General features: G+C 38.5%; 1 protein-coding gene across 2 annotated transcripts in view; it reads left to right on the top strand.

The window, feature by feature from the left end:
* Window positions 1–24471, top strand: part of LOC104231421 (structural maintenance of chromosomes flexible hinge domain-containing protein GMI1) — a 44834-nt gene that overhangs the window by 9617 nt on the left and 10746 nt on the right. For both annotated transcript variants that reach the window (XM_070171068.1, XM_070171069.1), the window contains exons 12-29: window positions 11958–12008; window positions 13550–13682; window positions 13782–13843; window positions 13989–14117; window positions 14394–14484; window positions 14582–14616; window positions 15670–15745; window positions 15837–16019; window positions 16169–16327; window positions 16529–16550; window positions 16660–16774; window positions 16880–16999; window positions 17403–17720; window positions 17816–17919; window positions 19006–19186; window positions 19281–19389; window positions 19476–19570; window positions 23746–23844. In XM_070171068.1, the coding sequence (XP_070027169.1) occupies window positions 11958–12008; window positions 13550–13682; window positions 13782–13843; window positions 13989–14117; window positions 14394–14484; window positions 14582–14616; window positions 15670–15745; window positions 15837–16019; window positions 16169–16327; window positions 16529–16550; window positions 16660–16774; window positions 16880–16999; window positions 17403–17720; window positions 17816–17919; window positions 19006–19186; window positions 19281–19389; window positions 19476–19570; window positions 23746–23844 (2082 nt within the window). The remainder of the gene's footprint in view (window positions 1–11957; window positions 12009–13549; window positions 13683–13781; window positions 13844–13988; window positions 14118–14393; window positions 14485–14581; window positions 14617–15669; window positions 15746–15836; window positions 16020–16168; window positions 16328–16528; window positions 16551–16659; window positions 16775–16879; window positions 17000–17402; window positions 17721–17815; window positions 17920–19005; window positions 19187–19280; window positions 19390–19475; window positions 19571–23745; window positions 23845–24471) is intronic.

The raw sequence follows: 24471 nt of genomic DNA, 5'->3' as shown, positions 1-24471 counted from the left end.
AATTCTTGGCATGGAGATAATAAGAGATAGACGTTCAAAGAAACTCTGTTTATCTCAGAAAGAATATTTGAAAAGAGTACTACAAAGTTTTGGCATCGATGAAAAGACTAAGCCAGTTAGTACTCCAATTGCTTCCCATTTTAAGCTAAGTACTACTATGTCGCCAATGGATGAAGCTGAACGAGAGTATATGTCAAAGGTACCATACGCAAATGTTGTTGGTAGCTTGATGTATGCAATGGTTTGCACAAGGCCTGACATTTCACAAGCTGTTGGAGTTATTAGCAGATATATGCACAATCCAGGGAAGGAGCATTGGCAAGCTGTGAAGTGGATTCTACGGTATATTCATAATACTGTAGATGTCGGGTTAGTTTTTGAGCAGGAAGACAATCAGTCTGTAGTTGGATATTGTGACTCAGATTTTGCGGGTGATCTGGACAAACGAAGATCAACTACTGGTTATGTGTTTACTTTTGCAAAGGCACCAGTTAGTTGGAAGTCTACTTTGCAGTCAACAGTTGCTTTGTCTACAACAGAGGCAGAGTACATGGCTATTACAGAGGCTGTGAAGGAGGCAATTTGGCTTCAAGGATTGCTAAAGGAGCTTGGTGTTGAACAAAAAGGTATCACAATTTTTTGTGATAGTCAAAGTGCTATTCAATTAGCGAAGAACCAAGTTTATCATGCAAGGACGAAGCACATTGATGTTCGGTATCATTTCGTACGAGAAATCATAGAAGAAGGTGGAGTCACGGTGAAGAAAATTCATACTACGGAGAATCCTGCTGATATGCTGACAAAGGTGGTGACTGCGGTCAAGTTTCAACATTGTTTGGATTTGATCAACATTGTTGAACACTGAAGATTGAAGATGAAGACACAACCAAAATTTGTTATTGAGAGAAAATTGAAGATGTGGAATTTTGCCAAGGTGGAGATTTGTTGAAATTGGCAAAATGTTTGTCCCACATCGGTGGGAAAACAAAAGTTGGGGGGATTTTCCCCCTATAAAAGAAGGCCTAATGTTTAGGATTTAAACACACCTCTCATTTGCCTTCTTATCTTCTTAAGGCATTTGTATCTTCTCTCTTTAGTATTATTTCACTTGTATTTTTGGAGTGGAATAAAATATTGGTTGTGTCCGAGGAAGTAGGCAAAATTGGCCGAACCTCGTAAATTCTGGTGTTCCTTTTATTGTTGCTTTATTGTCTTATTTATTATTTGGTGGCTGTCATAATTTTTGGTATAATAGTTGTGACTCATTCACACTATATACATTTGGCTTCCGCAACTGGTATTAGAGGCTTATGTAGTAGTTCTTCTTGTTTATTGTCTCCCATCTTTGACACAAATATTATTTAATAGCTGACGACACAAATCAAGATTATTTCCTTTCTGGTGTGGAAGATCAGACTAAGCTGCAACCACAGAGCATACTCAGACAGAACCTTGACTCAGTTACCAAGATAAATCTTTTCTGATGTGGAAGATCAGACTATGCTGCAACCACAGAGCATACTTAGACAGTACCTTGGCTCTGATACCAATTGTTGCGGAAGCCAAATGTATATAGTGTGAATAAGTCACAACTACTATACCAAAAATTATGACAGCCACCAAATAATAAATAAGACAATAAAACAACAATAAAGGGAACACCAGAATTTACGAGGTTCGGCTAATTTTGCCTACTCCTCGGACACAACCAAATATTTTATTCCACTCCAAAGAATCCTGTCGCTCTGATACCAATTGTTAGCGGAAACGTAAAAGAAAGAACACAAGATTTAACGTGGTTCGGATCAAAATAATCCTACGTCCACCAGAGAACAATTGCCCTTTTAATATTAACAAAGGAAGGGGAGATTTCCCAATTACACTTAAGAGAATTTCTCTCTTAACTCTCTACTCACTACAATGTATTGTATTATTTTGGGATGATTTCTACAAGTGAAGGAGTGCATCTATTTATAGAGGTAAAGACCTCCTCTTGATGTCATTGCTGACATCAAACTACCTCCTCTTGATGTCATGGGTGACATCAAAGGAGGAAGCTTCCTCCTAGCATCCACACCAACTCTTTCCACCAACTCTTCCAATTGGCATGCCATTGTTGACTAAACATAAACCAACATTTTCAGCATGCCATTGTTAACTAAACATAAACCAACATTTTCAATCTCCACCTTGGTTTGCGTTTCGAGCGTGTGAACAACTCTGGCCAAAACTTCTAAGCTTACTGGGCAACCCCGTTGTAAGAAACAAGAAGAATCAAACCATTGTTGAACATACCACCTCCACCTAGCAACTGTTCTCTTCGGAGTTGCATCAGTTGATGCACACCCCCGCCAAGTCCTTGCAGTGTGCAAACTTAGCGAGCGGGACTATCTTGGTCAACATGTCTGCAGCATTATCGTCTGTGATAACCTTCACGACCTTGATAGTTCCCTCATCAATAACATCTCGAATAAAATGAAATCTGACATCAATGTGTTTAGTGCGCTCATGAAATCTCTGATTTTTCATTAGATGAATAGCACTCTGACTATCACATCTAAGAGTTGATTCCAGCTGAACCAAACTCAATTCCGCTACTAAACTTTTCAACCAGATAGCTTCCTTTACCGCCTCCGCTGCTGCCATGTATTCTGCTTCTGTCGTAGACAAAGCGACAATCGACTGCAAAGTCGACTTCCAACTGACGGCACTGCCAACGAGGGTAAAGATGTATCCAGTTGTGGACCTTCTTCTGTCAAGATCTCCTGCATAGTCAGAATCCACATAACCGAGAATTGAAATACCTGTACCACTTTTTCGAAAGGTAAGACCAACACCAGAAGCTCCTTTGAGATATCTCAATATCCACTTGACAACTTCCCAATGCCTCTTTCCTGGGTTGGACATGTATCTACTTACCACACTTACAGATTGAGCAATATCTGGACGTGTGCATACCATAGCATACATAATACTACCAACTGCACTGGCATAAGGAATCTTTGACATATGCTCCACCTCATCCTCGGACTGAGGCATTTGTGACTCTGAAAGTTTAAAATGAGGAGCTAATGGTGTACTTACAGGCTTGCACGTTTGCATATTGAATCTTTCGAGAACCCTTTCAATATACCTCTTCTGAGAAAGATGTACAACATCGTCTTCTCTTGAAATCTCCATACCAAGGATTTTCTTTGCAGCTCCTAAATCCTTCATGTCAAATTCCTTACTCAATAGTTTCTTCAAAGCATTTATCTCTGTAATGTTGTTAGCAGCAATAAGCATATCATCAACATACAACAGTAAATAAATCATTGAGTTACCAGACATCTTCTTGTGATACACACAACTATCAAATGCACTCCTTGAGAATTCATGTGTAGTCATGAATGCATCAAACCTCTTGTACCACTGTCTAGGGGATTGCTTCAAACCATACAAAGACTTCTTTAGTTGGCATACGTGATCTTCTTTTCCCTCAGCTAGGAAACCTTCAGGTTGATCCATATAGATTGTCTCTTCTAGATCACCGTGTAAGAAAGCAGTTTTGACATCAAGCTGTTGAAGCTCCAAGTCAAATTGTGCAACCAATGCTAGTAGCACGCGAATTGAGCTATGCTTCACGACCGGAGAGAAAATCTCATTGTAGTCAATTCCCTCCTTTTGGCTGAAACCTTTTGCAACCAATCTCGCCTTGAACCTAGCATCTTCCACTTCAGGAATTCCCTCTTTCTTTCGGTAGACCCACTTGCATCCAACTGTCCTCTTCCCCTTTTGTCTTTTCACTAAGACCCATGTCTGATTCTTGTGAAGAGACTCCATCTCTTCAGTCATGGCTAACCGCCATTGTGCGGCATCCTTGCAAGAAGTTGCTTCAATATACGAGGAGGGCTCCAGATCTTTAATCTCTTCTTGTGCAGCTACGAACGCATATGCAATCAAGTTTGCTTGATTTATAAGGCGTTCCGGTTCTCGTGTCTGCCTCTTCTCCCTCCCCTTCGCAATTGTGTATGGTTCATTGACAGCAAGTTCTTCAACGCCTACATCTTCTGACTCATCTTTAACCTGAGTCTCTTGATCCTTTTCCTTGGCAAGCTCCACCGGAAGCTCCACCTGCTCGTTGTTCTTGTTTCCTGAAAACTCCACGGAAACTTTACGGGGATCAAGTATAGAGGATTCATCGAAGGTGACATCTCTACTAACTATAAATTTGAGTAAAGACAAACACCAAAGTTTGTACCCTTTTACTCCATCCACATACCCTACGAATATGGCCTTCTTAGCCCTTGGTTCAAGCTTTCCTTCATTAACGTGATAATAAGCTGGACACCCAAATACTCGTAAGTATGAATAGTTAGAGGGTTCACCTGACCATACCTCATTCGGAGTCTTAAAGTCAATTGCCGATGCTGGAGATCGATTGACAATATGAGCAGCAGTGTGAACTGCTTCAGCCCAAAATACTTTGGACATTTTGGCTTGTAGGAGCATACAACGAGCCTTTTCAAGAAGAGTTCTGTTCATTCTCTCGGCAACTCCATTCTGCTGTGGGGTATGCCTGACAGTCCTATGTCTTGAGATCCCATGAACCTTGCAGAATTCATTAAACTCTTCATTGCAAAACTCCAAGCCATTGTCTGTGCGAAGATACTTGATTTTCCGCTCCATTTGATTTTCAACCAAAATCTTCCACTCTTTAAATGCTTCAAAAGCATCACTTTTTGCCTTCAAAAAATACACCCAAACCTTTCGTGAGAAATCATCAATAAAAATGAGAAGATACCTCTTTCCGCCCTTCGATGGAAGTTTAGAAGGACCCCATAAATCTGAATGGATGTAGTCTAGCACTCCTCTTGTCTTGTGTTTGCCAGTGCTGAAGCTGACCTTCTTCTGCTTCCCTAGAACGCAGTGCTCACAGAAGTCAAGCGTGCTGATCTTCTCACCTTCCAAAAGTTTACGATTGCTCAACATCTCCAGTCCACGTGCGCTCATATGACCCAGTCTCATGTGCCATAGTCTTGCCTTGTCATCATTAGATAACTGCACTGTAGATGCATTTGCAGAGCCAACAATGGTGCTTCCGGCCAATGTGTAAAGGCCGTTCTCCAGCTTGCCTTTCAGCATGACTAAAGAACCTTTAGTCACCTTCATAGTTCCTGCTTCGCTCATGTACCTGTAGCCTTGTTCATCCAGAGTACCCAAGGAGATCAAATTCTTCTTCAGATCAGGAACATGACGGACTTGTGTAATAGTCCTCACGATTCCATCATGGCAGCGAACCCGAACTGAGCCAATGCCAACTATTGCACAAGTTGCATTATTGCCCATTACTACGGTTCCTCCACTTTTCTCGTAGCTGCTAAACCAGTCTTTTCGGAACGTCATATGCAGAGTACAAGCAGAGTCTAACACCCATTTGTTTTCATAACTACTATTATTATTACACGATGTTGTTAGTACATAATCATTATCAAAATTATGTACCTGTTCAACTGTAGATGCACTCGCCTTTTCCTTGGACTTTGACATTGGGCAATCTCGTTCAAAGTGCCCCTTCTTGCCACAACCCCAACACTCTGTATTCTTCTTGTTCACACGAGACTTTGATCTGTGCTTTGATTTGGTCTTTCCCTGTTGGCTAGTCCGGCCTCTTACAAAGAGGCCACTTGCCTGGTCATCTCTATCTCCTTCAATGTGCCTCCGCACATCACTAGAGTTAAGTGCCTGCCGCACTTGCTCAAGCTTGATAGGCTCCTTGCTATACATCATTGAATTCTCAATATCACGATATCCTGAAGTCAATGAAAATAGCAAAGCACATGCAAGCGTCTCCTCCTCCCTTTTAATTCCTGCAATCTGTAAGTCCATGACAAGTTTATTAAACGCATCTAAATGATCTTGTAACGAAGTACCTGACCCCATCTTAAATGTGTGAAGACGCCGTTGTAACAACATTCTTGTTGTCACTGATCGGTCTTGGTATAGCCCTTCTAGCTTTTCCCACAACTGTTTGGCCGTCTCTTCGGTACCCGTACTCACTTCACAAAGCACGTTAGGTGCAAGGGATAGTTGGATTGCACTCAATGCATCCCCTTCAATCTTCTCCTTGTCGGGAGCTGATATATCCGTAGGATACTTTCCGTCAATAGCATGGATTGAACCTTCCCTCCGCAGTAACGCCATCATCTGGATCTTCCAGATATTGAAGTTGTTGCGTCCATTGAATCTATCAATTTCAAACTTCATGGAACTCATATTTGCTTGTTCTTTCTCCTTGGATCGTTAAAGAATCCTGTCGCTCTGATACCAATTGTTAGCGGAAACGTAAAAGAAAGAACACAAGATTTAACGTGGTTCGGATCAAAATAATCCTACGTCCACCAGAGAACAATTGCCCTTTTAATATTAACAAAGGAAGGGGAGATTTCCCAATTACACTTAAGAGAATTTCTCTCTTAACTCTCTACTCACTACAATGTATTGTATTATTTTGGGATGATTTCTACAAGTGAAGGAGTGCATCTATTTATAGAGGTAAAGACCTCCTCTTGATGTCATTGCTGACATCAAACTACCTCCTCTTGATGTCATGGGTGACATCAAAGGAGGAAGCTTCCTCCTAGCATCCACACCAACTCTTTCCACCAACTCTTCCAATTGGCATGTCATTGTTGACTAAACATAAACCAACATTTTCAGCATGCCATTGTTAACTAAACATAAACCAACATTTTCAATCTCCACCTTGGTTTGCGTTTCGAGCGTGTGAACAACTCTGGCCTCAATCCTAAACATTAGGCCTTCTTTTATAGGGGAAAAATCCCCCCAAACTTAACTCCCAACCAATGTGGGACTTTGGCATTTTGCCAAACTTCAACAAATCTCCACCTTGGCAAAATTCCACATTTTCAATTCTCTCTCAATAACAAATTTTGGTTGTGTCTTCATCTTCAATCTTCAGTGTTCAACAATGTTGATCAAATCCAAACAATGTTGAAACTTGATCGCAGTCACCACCTTAGTTAGCATATCAGCAGGATTCTCCGTAGTATGAATTTTCTTCATTGTGACTCCTCCTTCTTCTATGATTTCTCGTACGAAATGATACCGAACATCAATATGCTTCGTCCTTGCATGATAAACTTGGTTCTTCGCTAATTGAATAGCACTTTGACTATCACAAAAAATTGTGATACCTTTTTGTTCAACACCAAGCTCCTTTAGCAATCCTTGAAGCCAAATTGCCTCCTTCACAGCCTCTGTAATAGCCATGTACTCTGCCTCTGTTGTAGACAAAGCAACTGTTGACTGCAAAGTGGACTTCCAACTAACTGGTGCTTTTGCAAAAGTAAACACATAACCAGTAGTTGATCTTCGTTTGTCCAGATCACCCGCAAAATCTGAGTCACAATATCCAACTACAGACTGATTGTCTTCCTGCTCAAAAACTAACCCGACATCTACAGTATTATGAATATACCGTAGAATCCACTTCACAGCTTGCCAATGCTCCTTCCCTGGATTGTGCATATATCTGCTAATAACTCCAACAGCTTGTGAAATGTCAGGCCTTGTGCAAACCATTGCATACATCAAGCTACCAACAGCATTTGCGTATGGTACCTTTGACATATACTCTCGTTCAGCTTCATCCATTGGCGACATAATAGTACTTAGCTTAAAATGGGAAGCAAGTGGAGTACTAACTGGCTTAGTCTTGTCATCTATGCCAAAACGTTGAAGTACTCTCTTCAAATATTCCTTTTGAGATAAACAGAGTTTCTTTGAACGTCTATCTCTAATTATCTCCATGCCAAGAATTTTCTTTGCCTCACCCAAATCCTTCATCTCGAACTCCTTCTTCAGTTGAATCTTCAACTTATCAATTTCTTCCGAATTCTTGGAAGCTATCAACATATCATCAACATATAGGAGAAGATATACAAAGGAACCATCTTTAAGCTTGTGCAAATACACACAATGATCGTATTTGCTTCTCTTGTACCCTTGCCGCAACATAAACTCGTCAAATCGCTTGTACCATTGTCTAGAAGATTGTTTCAATCCGTACAACGATTTTTCAAGTTTGCACACCATATTTTCTTTTCCAGCAACTTTGAATCCTTCTGGCTGAGTCATGTAGATTTCCTCCTCCAAGTTTCCATGTAAAAACGCAGTTTTTACATCCATCTGAACTAGTTCCAAATCCAATTGTGCTACCAAAGCCAACATAATTCTAATGGAGGAATGTTTTACAACTGGAGAAAACACTTCATTGTAATCAATTCCCTCCTTTTGAGCATATCCTTTGGCCACCAATCTTGCTTTGTAGCGAACATCTACTTGGTTAGGAAATCCTTCCTTCTTTGCAAATACCCATTTGCACCCAATTGCTTTCTTTCCCTTCGGGAGATTGGCCAATCTCCATGTATGATTCTGATGAAGGGACTGTATTTCATCATTCATGGCAATCCTCCACTTATCTTCTTCTGAACTTTGGACAGCGTCTTTATAAGTAGTAGGAACATCATCAGCTACAATTGAGGTTGCACAAGCAACCGTCTCTATGAGACGAACAAGGTTTCGTTATTGTTCTTTTTGGCCTGCTGGTTGCTATTGATTCAAGTTGTTGTTGAGGTTCCTGAGTTGGAATCTCCTCTACTGGCTCTCCTTCCAGAGGGTAATCTTCATTTGTTTCCTCCTCTGCTTCTTGTGTAGGAAAAATAAATTTTCCCTCAAACTCCACCTGCTTAGAAGCACCTTTATTTTGTTTGGTGTCTTCTGTTACCTTATTTACCATAGCAGATTCATCAAAGGTAACATCTCTGCTGAATATTACTTTCTTTGTCATAGGACACCATAAGCGATATCCTTTGACTCCAGAAGTAATTCCCATAAAAATAGCCTTCTTTGCCCTTGGATCCAATTTTGACTCCGTCACATGATAATATGCAGTTGAGCCAAACACGTGCAAAGAGTTATAATCTACAGCAGGTTTTCCGTACCATTTTTCAAATGGTGTCTTGCCATCAATAGCAGCAGATGGTAGACGATTAATGAGGTGGCATGCATATGTAATTGCCTCAGCCCAAAATTCTTTGCCCAAGCCAGCATTGGACAACATACACCGTACCTTCTCCAGCAAGGTCCGGTTCATACGTTCTGCCACTCCATTCTGTTGTGGTGTATGTCTAACAGTGAAGTGTCGGACGATGCCATCATTTTCACAGACCTTATTGAAATGATCATTTTTGTATTCACCTCCATTGTCTGTGCGAATACACTTGATCCTCCTGCCTGTCTGATTCTCCACCATCGTCTTCCATTTGAGAAAAATTCCCAACACTTCATCTTTGCTCTTCATTGTATACACCCATACTCTTCGGGAAAAATCATCAACAAAGGTTACAAAATAGTGCTTCCCACCCAATGAAGGTGTTTTGGAAGGACCCCAAACATCAGAGTGTACATAATCCAAAATGCCTTTAGTATTATGGATCGCTGTACCAAATTTAACCCTTGTCTGTTTCCCTTTAACACAATGCTCACAAAACTCCAAGTTGCAAGCCTTGACTCCTTTTAACAATCCTTGATCTGATAGAGTTTTCAAGGATTTTCCTCCAGCATGTCCCAAGCGCATGTGTCATAGCTTGGTTGCTTCTGCCTCTTTGTCGTCACTGGATGTCACTGTCGCTGTCCCAATAACTGTACTGCCACAATAGCGGTACATATTATTATTCTTCCGATTAGCCTTCATTACCACTAGTGCACCGGAACATACTCTCATCACTCCATTTTCTGCAATGATTTTAAACCCTTTTGATTCCAGGGCTCCCACAGAGATGAGATTCTTCTTCAAATCCGGTACATATCGAACATCTGTTAATGTTCTGATCATTCCATCATGGTTCCTTAATCGTATTGAACCAATGCCATATGAGGTAAGAGGGCTGTTATCCGCTGTGTGGACGACTCCATATTCTCCTTCTTGAAATTCCACGAACCAGTCCCTGTTGGGACACATATGATAGCTACAAGCCGAGTCCATCAACCATATGTCTGATGATGTTGATGACTCTGTTGTAACTAATGAGAAATCTGAATCATCACAATCAGCTACATTTGAATCCATAATGGCCTTTCCATTGTTATGTTTGGCCTTATTCTTCAACTTCGGACAGTCTTTCTTCCAGTGCCCTTTTTCTCGACAAAAGGCACATTCATCTTTGCTGGGTCTGGATCTTGACTTGGATCTTCCCTTCTTTGTCCTCGTTTGACTTTGAGGACGACCCCTCACAAATAGTGCTTCTCCTTCTCCGCCCTTCTGTTTTTCTCGCTTTCTTTGTTCATAGCTGTACAAAGCCGAACAAACTTCTCTAAGAGAAACTTCGTCATTTCCATGGAGTAGAGTAGTTTCAAGGTGCTCGTACTCATCAGGAAGTGACGCCAACAACATCAAGGCCAAGTCACCATCATCATAAGTTGTATCCATATTTTGCAAATCTGTGACCAACTTATTGAAACTGGTGATATGTTCATTCATCGTGGTACCAGGAACATAGGTGAAGTGAAACAGTCTCTTCTTCATGTACAATTTATTTTGACTATTTTTCTTCAAAAATTTATCCTCCAGTGCTTTCCATAATTTACTTGCAGAAGTTTCCTTTGTGTATGGATATTTCTGCTCTCTAGCAAGGTAGGATCGAATGGTACCGCAAGCAACACGGTTGAGAATCTTCCAATCTTCTTCTCCAATAACATCTGGTTTCTTTTCTTCAATGGCCAGATCTAGCCCTTGTTGAAAAAGGACATCTAGAACCTCGCCTTGCCACATCCCAAAATGCCCGGACCCGTCAAAAATTTCTACCGCAAATTTCGCATTTGACACAATTCTTGTCATAAGCGAAGATGCCAATGATGACGTATTGTTGACACTTGATGTAGATTCTTCTTGTTTATTGTCTCCCATATTTGACACAAATATTATTTAATAGCTGACGACACAAATCAAGATTATTTCCTTTCTGATGTAGAAGATCAGACTAAGCTGCAACCACAGAGCATACTCAGACAGAACCTTGACTCAGTTACCAAGATAAATCTTTTCTGATGTGGAAGATCAGACTATGCTGCAACCACAGAGCATACTTAGACAGTACCTTGGCTCTGATACCAATTGTTGCGGAAGCCAAATGTATATAGTGTGAATAAGTCACAACTACTATACCAAAAATTATGACAGCCACCAAATAATAAATAAGACAATAAAGCAACAATAAAGGGAACACCAGAATTTACGAGGTTCGGCTAATTTTGCCTACTCCTCGGACACAACCAATATTTTATTCCACTCCAAAAATACAAGTGAAATAATACTAAAGAGAGAAGATACAAATGCCTTAAACAGATGAGAAGGCAAATGAGAGGTGTGTTTCAATCCTAAACATTAGGCCTTCTTTTATAGGGGAAAAATCCCCCCCAAACTTAACTCCCAACCAATGTGGGACTTTGGCATTTTGCCAAACTTCAACATGTCACACTAAATCCTTTCTGTGATTTGCATTTTGCTCAGTGTATGTTACATATAATAAGTTCCTACTGTAGTATATTAACTTCTGTTGGTGTGGAATTTTGTGACCTGTTCAAACTTTTATAACTCCTCAACTTGCTTGGGATTGAGGCGTAGTTGCTGTGTTGTTGTTGGTCAAACTTCTAGAGCTCTTTTCCAAAATTTTATGTCCTATAGTCATTGTGATAACTAGTGTTTTAGTTGGATAACTAACATTAGAGAGCTCGAAAGTAACTTAAAAGGTTTATGTGGAGCTACAACCGTTGTTGCTGAAGATGCTATCTAGTCTGGCGTGTGGTGATGTGATGATACTCTCTGCCTTATATGATTTATCCTGTGCACTCTCTCTGGCCTTCGGTATCTTATTCATTATTATTTCATTGGGCAGTGTGATGAGGTGTCAAATACAGGAAGAACCATAATGCCTATTGAGTTTCAGGTATAGTATCTATATATTAGAACTCGATGATAATTTTCCTATACCATGCACTTGATGTCTTTATAAACGGTGGAAAGATACTTTTGTACAGCTTAGGTAAACATTTTTATTTTTTGGTATTATTTTCAGAAAACCATGAGATACCAATTAGTATCAGATGATTGGTTACTCTTTGTTGAGAACCTCTTAAAGGTCCTTTTCCCTTCATGTTTTTGTTTTTTGTTTTTCTGTGATTCTCCACTTGGAGTTCCTCTCTTTCTGGATGGGTTTTCATGCTCTTGATCTTAAAGATCATTTTTCTGGCAATGCTCATCTGTTTGTTGTTGAGGATTCCTCTTAGCGTCTTTTCTGAAGGTTGCCAAATGAGCTGTAAATGTAAATGTTATCCAATGTGGAATTTGTTCTTCACCATGACCTCTTATGTCTGCATGCCACAGTATCATTTAGTATTTTACCTTGCATGATCTTGCTTGTCTCAAAGACTTCTGGTTACTTGTGAACTACGTTTACTTAGTTTATCCTCTTCCTCGGCACCTTGTTCTCTCCATTTCTGAATTTGAAGTCTTTGCTTACTGCTTCATTCTTCTGATGTCATTCCATTTTTCCGTTCCCTTAAAGGTCCTCCTTGATTATCTGTGTGGCACTTAATTCAAATTTTTGAGAAATGATTATTTGCTTTAATTTTTCGTCCCTCTTTTATCTTTTTTTTTTTTTTTTTTTTTGTTGCCTTTGTAAAGCATCAGTGGAGAAAGCATTCACAGTCTTTTGCATGTGGTAAGTTCACATAGTGGACATTATGTTTTCTTGTCCAACTTCTCTGAAAAGCTTTTTCTGGTAAGAAAATCAATTCAGCCTGTTACGTAAATTAGTTATCTAAGACAGATGAGGCACAAATGCTCCTATTTCACTGAAAAAAAACTGTTTCGCATTGAAGGAAGGTTCTTTCTGCATGTTCTTTTTTAGCTTGATAACATCCTTATCTAGTGCTCATGTTTTCTACTTGATTTCCTATTTCTCTATGTTATAGGAGTTAAATAAAAGATTGTTTTCCTGTTATCTTTTCGTAGATGGCTTTGTTTCTTTTCCTCATCTCGAGCATTTCCTATTTGTTTTCTTTCAAACTGGTACTGGTAGTTGTTCTCTCTTTTAATCTTCAATTTTGTGCAGTTTCATTGACAGTTGCCCGTACCATTTGTTTCTTGATGAGTATCCTGGTCTCTTTGTCATGCAGTTAGAGAGATAAGCTTTACTGACCACAAAAAAATCGGAAAACCATCATTTGAGTGAGAATTTTCAGCTCCTATGAAAGTTTCTGTCTCAATTCAGTCATCTGTTGGTTGCCTTATCACCACAAAATAAGTTGCTAATTGGCCAAAATTTTGAACAATCTCAATGAGAGCACCTTCCATTTGTGTTAAAGCAAGTTCTACTATTTTTTGGGAACTCTCAATCTGAGCACCTTTTGCCAATTATTTTCAAAGCAAGTTCTAGTAGACATCTCTTTCTTTTTCAGCAGATCTTTCAGTTGATGCGATTTGCAGGTCAATGACACTAATTTAGCAGAAATTGAAGGTGGAGAGGTGGCAACCACAAACTTACAGTCCTGCAATGGTCCTGAGTTTGTATTACAACTTAGATTTCATGTAAACGATACCAATGTAAAAGTTGATTCAGGTAACATATATGTCATTTGTCACGACAAACACCTAGCAAGTATTTTCCTTAAATCCTGTTATCATAGAGGATTTTATAGTCTGAGATCAAATTTCTCAGGAAAGAGATCACCCCTAGAAGCAAATGCTCGCCTGAAGTGTGTTTATCTTCCAGTAGTGCAGGTGACACTATACTGTCTCTAGTTCTGTATTTTGCGATGTATCCTGGAATTTATTTTGGTGCGCACACAGATCATTCACCTCCTTGTCTAAGAAAGGCCTTGCACTTAAAACCTTTTTAGGGATGTTGGAATGCTTTTAATTGCAGGGTAAAGAGAGTATTGATGTGATATTGGAAAAGCTAGAGGCGGATGGATATGGAATTACAGAGAATTTTGAAAGTTTTAGTCATGTTTCTGTCCGGCGGTTGGGTCGTCTACTTCCAGATTGTCGATGGGTTAGTCGATCAGAATCTTTCATTTATTCATTTGCAAATTATACGTCCGCCAATCTTGTATTTAGTCACTATCCATAATTTGCCAAAAATTATTTTCATAATAAAATTTCTCCAAACTTTGAAAGAAAGAGCGTGTGTGCCTATTTATATGTTATTTTATACTTGTGTTATTCTATATGAACTATTGCTTTTTGTCTTTCTGCCTTTAGTTTCTTTTCCCTTTTTTAAATATTCTCAGCCTTGAACAGTGTCAACCATTTTTTTTGTTTCTTGCAGGCTTGGCTTCCCTTCATGGAACCTAAGCTAAGAAAGGGTGATAAGGCTGAAGTCTTGAAGAGATGCTGCTTTAGAGTAAAATGTTTTGTAGGTAAAACCATTTGTACCAAATAAGTACTCCCAATTAATGAATATGCATTTTGCTTTGTCATTGTTCCATGCGTCATAGAGCAATATTCTGCTTGCAGAGACCGATGCTGGTTTCAACCCAACACCATCAAAGGTACAGGACAACTTTCTTATATGCATTCTGACAACTTGTGAAGACAGATATTCATTTCCTGGCATGCAAAATGAGAAGTTTTTTTGTATATATCAATGGAGGAACAACCATGTGAAAAACAAGAGAAATACTCAACTTGTTGAATAGACTAGGGGAATCAAAATGCAGCTAATAATTCTTTACTTGGACAGTTGGAATCTTTCTATTCCAAACATATTCAGTCTGATTTTTTTTACACCACTGGTCACAATAAACTTCATACACTACGGCATTTTGTATCATTGCTTGTTGACCTGCTTCTATTTGTCTAGGACAACCTTGATGACAATCTTATATTTTTTACTTTGTTCCATTTCTTTATATCTTCTGGAGAAATGGAACAAAATTAATTTCATCCTAAATATGAAATAAAAATGCGGGAGAGAAAAAATAGATGCAATGCCTTAATCTAATTGGGGTTCACATTGGTGGAGGAAAGTCAAATCCTAGATGTTGAAGTAGAAGGTCGTGAGCTCCTCTGATTTAGGACCTAAACGTTAAGCATGAGTGATGTATTCGATAGCTGCAGCATCTGGCCACTAGAAGTACTCCAGATATATTACTCAAAGGAATTGGCACCAAGACAAAAGTTATTTTATTGTTGTCGCAATTGAGTTACCAGTATAATTGATTTAGGCCCACCTTATCTCCAGATCTCTTCCCAGTAGACCCCATATGATTGTCAATCGTAATGTCAAAGTAGCATTATTGGAATGAAGGAGGCCAATTAGGGAGTCATACAGGAGATTTCCTAGTGAAAGTGAAATGATAGATGTATAAGGTATGCTACTAGGAAATCTTGTGGTACTCTACCAACCCTTTAAAAATGAAGGGAAATTGTACCTCTACCCGAACTATTACACAGTGTAAATCAACTAAGCAGGAGCGAAGCCTTCCCCAACTCCAAGTTTTCGATTTGTATTTCTTTAGTGTTGTTCCAAGCTCCAAGAATGATATGTTCTATATGCATTTCCCTCTTTTCTCTGATGAGATCTGCTATATGTATTTGCACAGACTGACTTAGCCCATCACCATCCTTACACCATTGCATTAAGGAACTTTGGCAACAAGCCTTCTGAGAAAGAGAAAGGTAATAACTTTTGGTTTGCTGTGCACTGTTGAAATGATTATTCACTACGATGCAATGAGGTCTCCTCACCTAATGTTTCAAATCCTTTTAGATATTCATGTTGAGATATCCAAAGATGGAAAAAAGGTGACTCTCTTGCAAGTGGAGAAGCAATATCAGGACTGGATAATTCAGATGCATGAGCACTATGATGAAGAGGTTGACTGTGGAGAGGATCAACCTACTTTTGTACTCAGCCCTTCGCACAAGAAAGAGCTTGGTGTTTCTTCAGATGGTATTGATTGAAACACAAATCTAGTAGACCTTATGATAAATTTTTTTAGCTGTATCATTTTATTGTGATCTTGCAGCCTGTTTTTGAATTGGTGCAATTTGTAGTTTCCCATTAATGTTAACTTATATCATTGTAATTTGTAATTTCAGTTATGAGAATTCATAAAGTTTTACGAAGGAAAGGAATAACTTGGAAATCAGGGCAGAAGATTAAAATTTTGAAGGGAGCTTGTAGGGGTTTCCACAAGAACAATGTTTTCGCCACATTAGAATATATTATTCTTGAAGGATGTCAGGGGGAATCAGGTGGTAAGTGTTCAAAATTTCGTGGTTCTTAGAGTATACTATTCTACCTGTTTAATTCCGAGTAGCTCACTATTTTGGTATCTTATGGCTAGCTACTGCTTAAGTAATTACATATCTCTCTGCTGCATTATGTGTTAAAATTCGGCTGTAACCTCTCCATTGACGTTGTTGTGATGTTGTAACATTTTTCTCTATATTTTTTAGGTGAGGCTCGAATTATCTGCAGGTTAGTGATTCACTTCTTAATTTCAGGTCACTGCTTGTCCAGGTCTTTAGTTCCCCTCCTTCAACACTATTACCTGAAACTTTCCTGTCTTTACTATGATTACTTATAGGCCATTAAACGTCCCTGCTGAGAACGGTTCTCGCCTTATAGTTGATAAAGGGTGTGCTACCATAGAAATCCGTGACTCAAAATCTTTGCCGATTAGTGTGATCGACACCGGAAAGGTTCTTGTTTTGGCTCCATATTATTGCAGCTCAATTAAGTTGTTTTTATTTTTTGCGTTCTCTACATATCTATCTTTCCTAAATAATTAGTGTCATGTTTTGCAGTGCTTATCTGTTGATATTACGGAATGGGAGAACCAAATCTTGAAACACCACGAGAAAAGCACTCCATCGTCAATTGACATATTAGATGCCAAGCAATGTGAAGACTTGGGAATTGAGGGGGTTAGTTTCTAGAAGCAGCATGCTTCTTTTAATTACTGATTTATTTTTGTGTTCTCCATGATTTTCTCCAGTTGATTGCTAGTTTTTTGCATTTTTTTTATATAGCATTCCCTAAATTCATCTACTTGGGGTCCAAGTCAGATGACATAGTCTTTTTGTTAACGAAGATGAAGCTGAACAGCTCTGTAGGGTTCTTAACTTATTCAGCATGGTAAAGAAGTTGCTGTACTTGTGCCTAGTGGAACACTTTTCTCTATTTTCTTCAAAATTTCCTGCAAGGCTTATTGAGCATCTATTATTTTGAATATCTTTGGAATTGATCAGATTTCAGCTGTGTTTGATCTTGATGGTACGTCACATTTATACTTGTTCATTGAATTACTGAATTTGGTTGCAAACGCAGGCACTACCTCAGGATGTTGTTGATGCTGGACATGAGCCTCCTGAGGCGATTGTTGCCATTGTTCGTCCAGCTTCTTTTAGCTCTATTACTGCATCCGCAAGTTTGGATCAGAAATACATCATGAAAGAAAATTTTCAGATGACTCTAGAGGTCAAATTTGAAGCAGAAGCGGACAGGAAACAACTTGGTCATATTTACTCTGGCCGATTGACTCCTTTGTCGCGTAAAGGGTTGAACGGTCTATATATATTCCCCCTGAAGGAGAAATTTCCAGTGATATTTCAGAAAGCAGGCTTTTACCTATTTCGATTTTCTCTTGTAAGTTATATGTTCTTATATATATCCATTGTATGATATACTGAATAATGTGTTTGTTATCCCTGATTTTCCTTGCTATTGATATCTTTTTTCAGCAAGACAGTTGTGCAAAATTTGAAAAGGAAGTGCATGTTAAAGCATTGTCTGAGGCTGCTAGTTGGAAACTTATAAGTGATGGGAAGACTACACTCAATGTAAGGTGGGGCATCTCTATTCTAAACTGACTTCTTACATACAGTTGTGCAAAAAGAAAAAATTTCCAGCACTGAGTCTTAAGATTGCCATACAAATCTGATATAATTGATGTTCTTAATTCTCGTGGACGGAGAAAATAATTAGTTACCACATTATATCAATAAACATATGATATAGAGGAGAATTAGGATAAGAATATGATCCTCACGTATGAATCAATGAAGAAAATCTGTCCTTTTTTATTGGTCCATTTTCTGAAACTCCCCATTGGCCACTTACTCGGTATGCATTTTATATGAGTGGAGAATAAAGTAAGAACAATTACAAGATAAGATATAAATTTATATGAACTTCCTTGTCTTAAAGCTTGAACTGTTAACGAGGGGACACTTTTATTTATTTATATTTTAGCTCTTCAACATGCTTCTGGCTGATTCTTAGCCCTGTGCCAAGCACGTTGAAATATTTTTGTTGAAGGGTGGTGGTGAGACTCAAACTCTAGACTCTGCCTACACTGATTGTTTGAATTGCCTCATCTAATGTTTTAGTTATTAGAGAAGACACTTTTATTTTTATTTTGGATCTTCAACAATTTTGAATGCGCATTTTCTCTTAATTCTTTTGCATTTGCAATCTATGAAGGAATGGAGTTTGATTTAATCTGTTGAGGACTTTATCAAATTATGCATGGATAGGAAATAGAATTATTATAGTTGAATGAGTTTCATATTCTTTAGTATAATGCTTGCCTTGTTTCCTTAATAATGCCTTGTTTTCAATATTTCTGAGGTGAGTTATTTAGATTAAACCTATGAAGCATTTATTTTCCCTGCAATTAAGAGCATCATGCAACATTTTATTTCTTTCTCCATTTGCCTTAAGTATCTCACTTATCAGCAATTAAGAATCAGCATCTAGTCTCAGATGCATGTGGTAGTAAACTTCATAGTACAACCTTACCGTTGTTGCATCGTAGCATATTTTCCTTTGCAGTCTATTTGAGAGAAACTGACTATTTGTTTCACCTGCTTATAAGCAACTCGTTCACTTCGTGACAAAGTTTGATGGTGTCTAAAATGTTCTTTGGCAGGGTTGGTTCTTTTTTTCCAGAGTTTTTGAGGGTTGCATGTTATGATAGATTTTCCAATCGTATTCCATTCAAGTTGCACACAAAGATAAAGATGAAGTTAAGTTCTAGTGGCAATGCTGTTGAGTCCAAGTGCAGTTATGATCAATTCATTTCACCTGACAGATATACGATGAAGTTTAAGGTGACATTATATGATCCCAGCTTCAAGTCCTTCACAGTACACTTGTCAAATCTTCTGTAAATAAAGAATAATATCAAAACTTTCCACTCTTCAGAATATAATTATTGAAACTAGTGACTTGGATAAGATTCGACCAAGTTATGAAGCTACCTTACATATATGTTCAAAGGATGATCCAGTTTCAGCAGCTATTCCTTGTACAGGTAATTGATGTATAATTTTGTTTTCCGTTGACTGAGAATATATAATATATATGTGCTGTTCCTTAGTTGTTTTCTTCTGCTTATAGTTATTCCTGGACCTTTGCAACGCGTCCTTCTGCATCCTGTAGATTTTGGCAAGAAATTGGTTCCAGGAATGATCATTAAGGAGCTTGCTTTGGAGGTAATGGAATTTTAATTCAACACCCTACTATCACCATAAGGTGTATTGAGTGTCATATAGAAGTAAAATTCAGCATTTCTTTTAAGACGAGGATCATTTTCTAGTTAATAGTATTTAAAACCCCTGTCATGCTTTAAGTTGTGAAAAACACTGTAACTGAAGTTTTCAAGGCGCAAAACATTGCTCTGTCCCTTTGACAAAATAATAGCATTTTATGTACAAGTGTAATGGAATTTTAATTCAACACCTACTATCACCATAAGGCGTATTGAGTGTCATGTTAAGCAAAATTCAGCATTTCTTTTAAGACAAGGATCATTTCTAGTTAATAGTTTTTAAAAACCCGTCATGCTTTAAGTTGTGAAAACACTGTAACTGAAGCTTTCAAGGCGCAAAACATTGTCCCTTTGACAAAATAACAGCATTTTATATATAAGTGTGCAATAGGAAATTAATATAAAAAAGAAATAAATATGTACAATAGGCAATTTATTAGAAAAAAGGGTGTCCAATATGCTATTTATTAGAAAAATAAAGGTGTATATAGGCTCCTAATTTCAGGAAGCAAGAGAAGCCACTACTAGTCTACTAGTAGATGGGATCATCTGATATCTTAGATGGTTCATTCATCTTGGAGAGTGTTGGAAGTTGCAAAAAAGCTTATGTGGAATAAAGCAAGTGCCTTTTCTAGGTATTGATGAGAGAAATAAAAGATATGACTGGCAACTTTTGGGTGTGTGTTGAGTTTAAGTGGACGTGTTTTAGTTCCTATATCCTGCTTTGAAGGATGTGAGATATGTTGCTTCTTCTTTACAACAAAAGCAACCACATGAAAGCCATAGTTCCAAAGCAAGCTCTAATGAGTCTGCTTTTTGCTTCTCAGTATGACCAGTTTGACATAAATCCATTTGCGATTGGTAGAGTATTGCATGATAGTGTGGTATCTACATCCTTTGCTCTTTTTTCTTAAAGGTAAACAGTAATCAGTCATCCTTGGATTTTTTCTTCTTCTATTTTCTGAAAAGGTAAATGCAGTAGTCCTTGCGTTTATTTTACATGATATATGGTCCCTGTATGTTTGTCAATGAGCATTCTTTGTATCTGCTTTTAATAATACTACATGATTTATAAAAACTGAAACCTATGAGACCTGAAAATGGCAAGTGTGAGAATGCACGAGAGAAAAATCTATTTATTAACAATGATACAATGAGTCCTATATATAATACATATTCTACTTTTAGTACATATGGGACTAGGAATTTTTCTACTCCTACTTCATATGGGACTAGGATTATTTACTCATAACTATCTAACACTCCCCCTCAAGCCGGTGCATACAAATCATATGTAACCGAGCTTGTTACATATGTAACTAATACGTGATCTAGTGAGGGATTTGGTGAAAATATATGTAAGTTGATCATTCGACTTCACTGCGAGTCATGCCAACTCCTGCATAACTGTGCTTAACTTACCAAACCAGGCTCGAGGAGACTGCTTTAGACCAAAGTGGCCAGTGCAAGCGACATACAAGGCCACTAGACTCCTCCTGAGCAACAAAATCAGGTGGTTGCTGATAAATAGAAGTTGACCGAAAAGTCGCCAGAGAAATTTAAAAATAGTGAGACTAAGCCAAATTCCACACTACAAAATAGGTTCTAAACACCACCAGGAAACAGAAAACTTTTCTGGAAATTACTGTTCACGCCGGAAAATCACCGTTCACGCCAGGAAAGTGCATTGTTCACACCGAAAAATAAAAGTTGTCAGAATTTGATGTAATTTACATGGATAGGCTCGAAATCACCGGACGAGTAAGTTGTCCTGAAAAAGTTTTGTCAAAAAGTGGCCGGAATGGCTACACGCGCCGGAAAAGTTACTGTTGCTCGCTAAGAAATTCTAAAGTTCTCAAAATCTGTAAGAAATTGTACTAGTGGACTCAGAATCACCCCACAAAACAACTGTCCTAAGGAAATTTTTGAAAATTTTGGCCGGAAAGTGTTGGACGCATAGGCGCATGGTCAGACGCGCTCGCCGAAACTATGGGTGTTTAACGGGTGGGCTGGGCTGTATAGGGAAATTAAGTACCCGTACGGGTTATGGTCCGGGCCGGTTACGGGTTGGGGCATACCGGGTTTAACGGGTTTGGGTTCATCCGGGTAAAATTGAACCGTAAGGGTTACGGGTTCATGGGGCCGGGCCGGGCCGGGCCGGGTTAGTGTTATTTTTAATTTTTTTGTTTTTTGTATTTTGTATAACTATTGTAAGTTATATTAATATAAAGTGAAAATATAAAGAATACAATGAAGATGGGGAAAAATTGCACTTATAAATTGCAAGTGCTACATTTATTTCAAAATTACAAAATTGAAGTTTGCATTTAACAAGTAAATTAACAAAAAAATAGTAAAACTAAATTTTCATGCATAATAATACTTCAAATTAATCTAACAAACTATTAAGCATAAATACGTCTAATAATTTTAAAATAACACATTGTCTCAAATCAACTTAAATACGAATTTCCGGAGGACGCTCAAGACAACTCTTCATATGCCTCCTTAAACTGCCTGTGCCACACTTTGGACGAAGATTTAAGACTCGACCACAGTTCTTGCACTGTACTTTCTGAACTTCTTCATTTTCTTCTACCACCTCAAAGTGTTCCCAAACATATGAGCGCACTCTAGAAGTACGAGGCATGATTTAACTTGAATTGAGAATTTGAGATTGAGAAATGTGAGATGAGTGAAGAAATGAAGAAGAGGGGGGGTGTATTTATAGTTTTTCAAAGGGGGTTAATTTTTTTAAAAAAAATCAAAAATTGGGCTATTTGTGCAATTCAGCCGTTGGGCAACAGCCATATTGTGAAATGGACCGTTGCCAACGGTCAGAATCTGAGGCCCAAGCTTAAAAAAAAAATGTTACCGTTAAACCGGTCTGGGCCGGTTAACCGGAGGAACAATGTTGTTCGTTGACCGGGTTTGACCGGTCCGGTTAACCGGTGGTTCAAATGTGAATGGAACAAACCCCATACCCCTATAACCCAGCCCCACCCGACCCCCTTGTACCGGTCTGGGCCGGTTCCGGTTTAAACCGGTCTAGAAACGGGCTAACCCGACCCGTTAGACACCCTTAGCCGAAACCTTAGTTCTAGCGGCGAGTGGGGGTGCGCGAGGGAATTTCTCCCGGAGCGATTGACTGGGGTTTTGTCACCTGACTTTTCCGAACAAGATGGTAGTGTTGGTTTTCGCACAACACTAATCGATGAGGAGATAACACAAATCAATCTTGAGTCGTCAACCAGAAAGACGCACGGTGACTGACTTTTCTGTACAAGGGTTTCGGATATGATGGTGGTATTGGTATATGCACAGTACCACTGTAGTAGTGATGAACCTTGGGAACAAGATGAAGTTGCCGGAAAATTGCACGACGACAAGATCTTTCTTCCCGGATGTCGCTGGGTGACGCACAACGATAATTTTCTTACTGAAGCTTTGATACCATGTGAGAATGCGCAGGAGAAAAATCTATTTATTAACAAGGATACAATGAGCCCTATATATAGACTCCTATTACATATGGGACTAGGATATATTCTACTCCTACATTTAGGACTAGGATTGTTTATACATAACTATTTTTTAGTAAGGATTTCGCAATGTTAGGTTTGATCCGTGCAGCTACAATGGGACCTGAAAATGGTAAGGACTTTGTAAGGTTAGGATTGCTCAGCTTCCAACTTAGTCTTCAGCTCTCAGGAATCCTTGTGGCTGTCTTGTTTATCTTGCTGTATTGCTTGCCTCTTTACCCTCCTTGACAGAGTTTTCAAAGTTGTTTCCCATATCAAATCTGTACAATCAACCATTTATAATAATTTTTCTTTGTCATACCACCACTCCGTATTTGCTTACAATTCATCAATGTTGGTGAAAAGAAACTGTAACCTTGCATCAGAAGAATCAATTTTTGACTACATTTACGACATGAGGAAGAACATATGCTTGTTGCTTCTGAAAATCGCAAACTTAGAAGCTGCTTGATAGATAATGAAATCTCACATGTTTATTCTTGTTTTATGGTTTATTACAGCATGTAGCTCCAGTTGTTTTTATTACCTGCAGTCCGTGCAGTTGTATATATATTTTTTTATTTTGTCTTTGATACAGACATTTGACAAGTATGGTAATCATATGAGAAAAGATGAGCACATCAAGCTGATGCTGGAAGGATTATGTTTACTAGAAAAAGGAGATTACTTTCTGAAGGTGGTTGCTTTCCTTTTTTCTCTTTCTATTTTTTATACATCTAATGGTCCAGTTGGTAAGAGGGGAAAGCACATTGAAGAAGATAGTTTGTAGTTTTTTCTTGATATCAATTTGAAGTGTGAGAACTATTTCCTTTCCTTTTGAACTTGCTCGATCAGATTATCTACGACAAGATTTGTATTTAGGGATGTCTCAAAGTGTCACATACTTCTCAGCTGGCAAGTAGTTTCAAGGAATCAGATGCAGGCGCAAACATGAACCTCCTAACTCGCACAACTTTTAATTAATTTAGTCTTTGCCACAACGGCAATATGCAAGTCTAGCTAACTATATAGTTCCTATGCAAGTCAAATCCTGTTGGTGACCATGTATCTGGGAACTTGTGTCATTAGTACGTTATCAATGGTCAAATGCTACAGATAAGCAGGGATTCTTTATATGGTTCTCACTCTGGGAGAAATTGTCTAAGGTCTGCAGATGACCAATGTATTGAATTTTTGTCTTGAAACGGCTCAAAATTCTCAAATTACTCTTTTCTGTTTAACCTATCTCAATAACTGGTTTAGATCAATCTTGTTTCTTCTATTACTTGTTGGTATGGTTCCTTGATCTATTCATATTTGGTCT

Source organism: Nicotiana sylvestris, chromosome 3 (genome assembly GCF_000393655.2).
Source record: "Nicotiana sylvestris chromosome 3, ASM39365v2, whole genome shotgun sequence".
NCBI lineage: Eukaryota > Viridiplantae > Streptophyta > Magnoliopsida > Solanales > Solanaceae > Nicotiana > Nicotiana sylvestris.
Note: the sequence above shows the minus strand (reverse complement) of the source record. Positions and strands in the feature narration are given on the sequence as shown.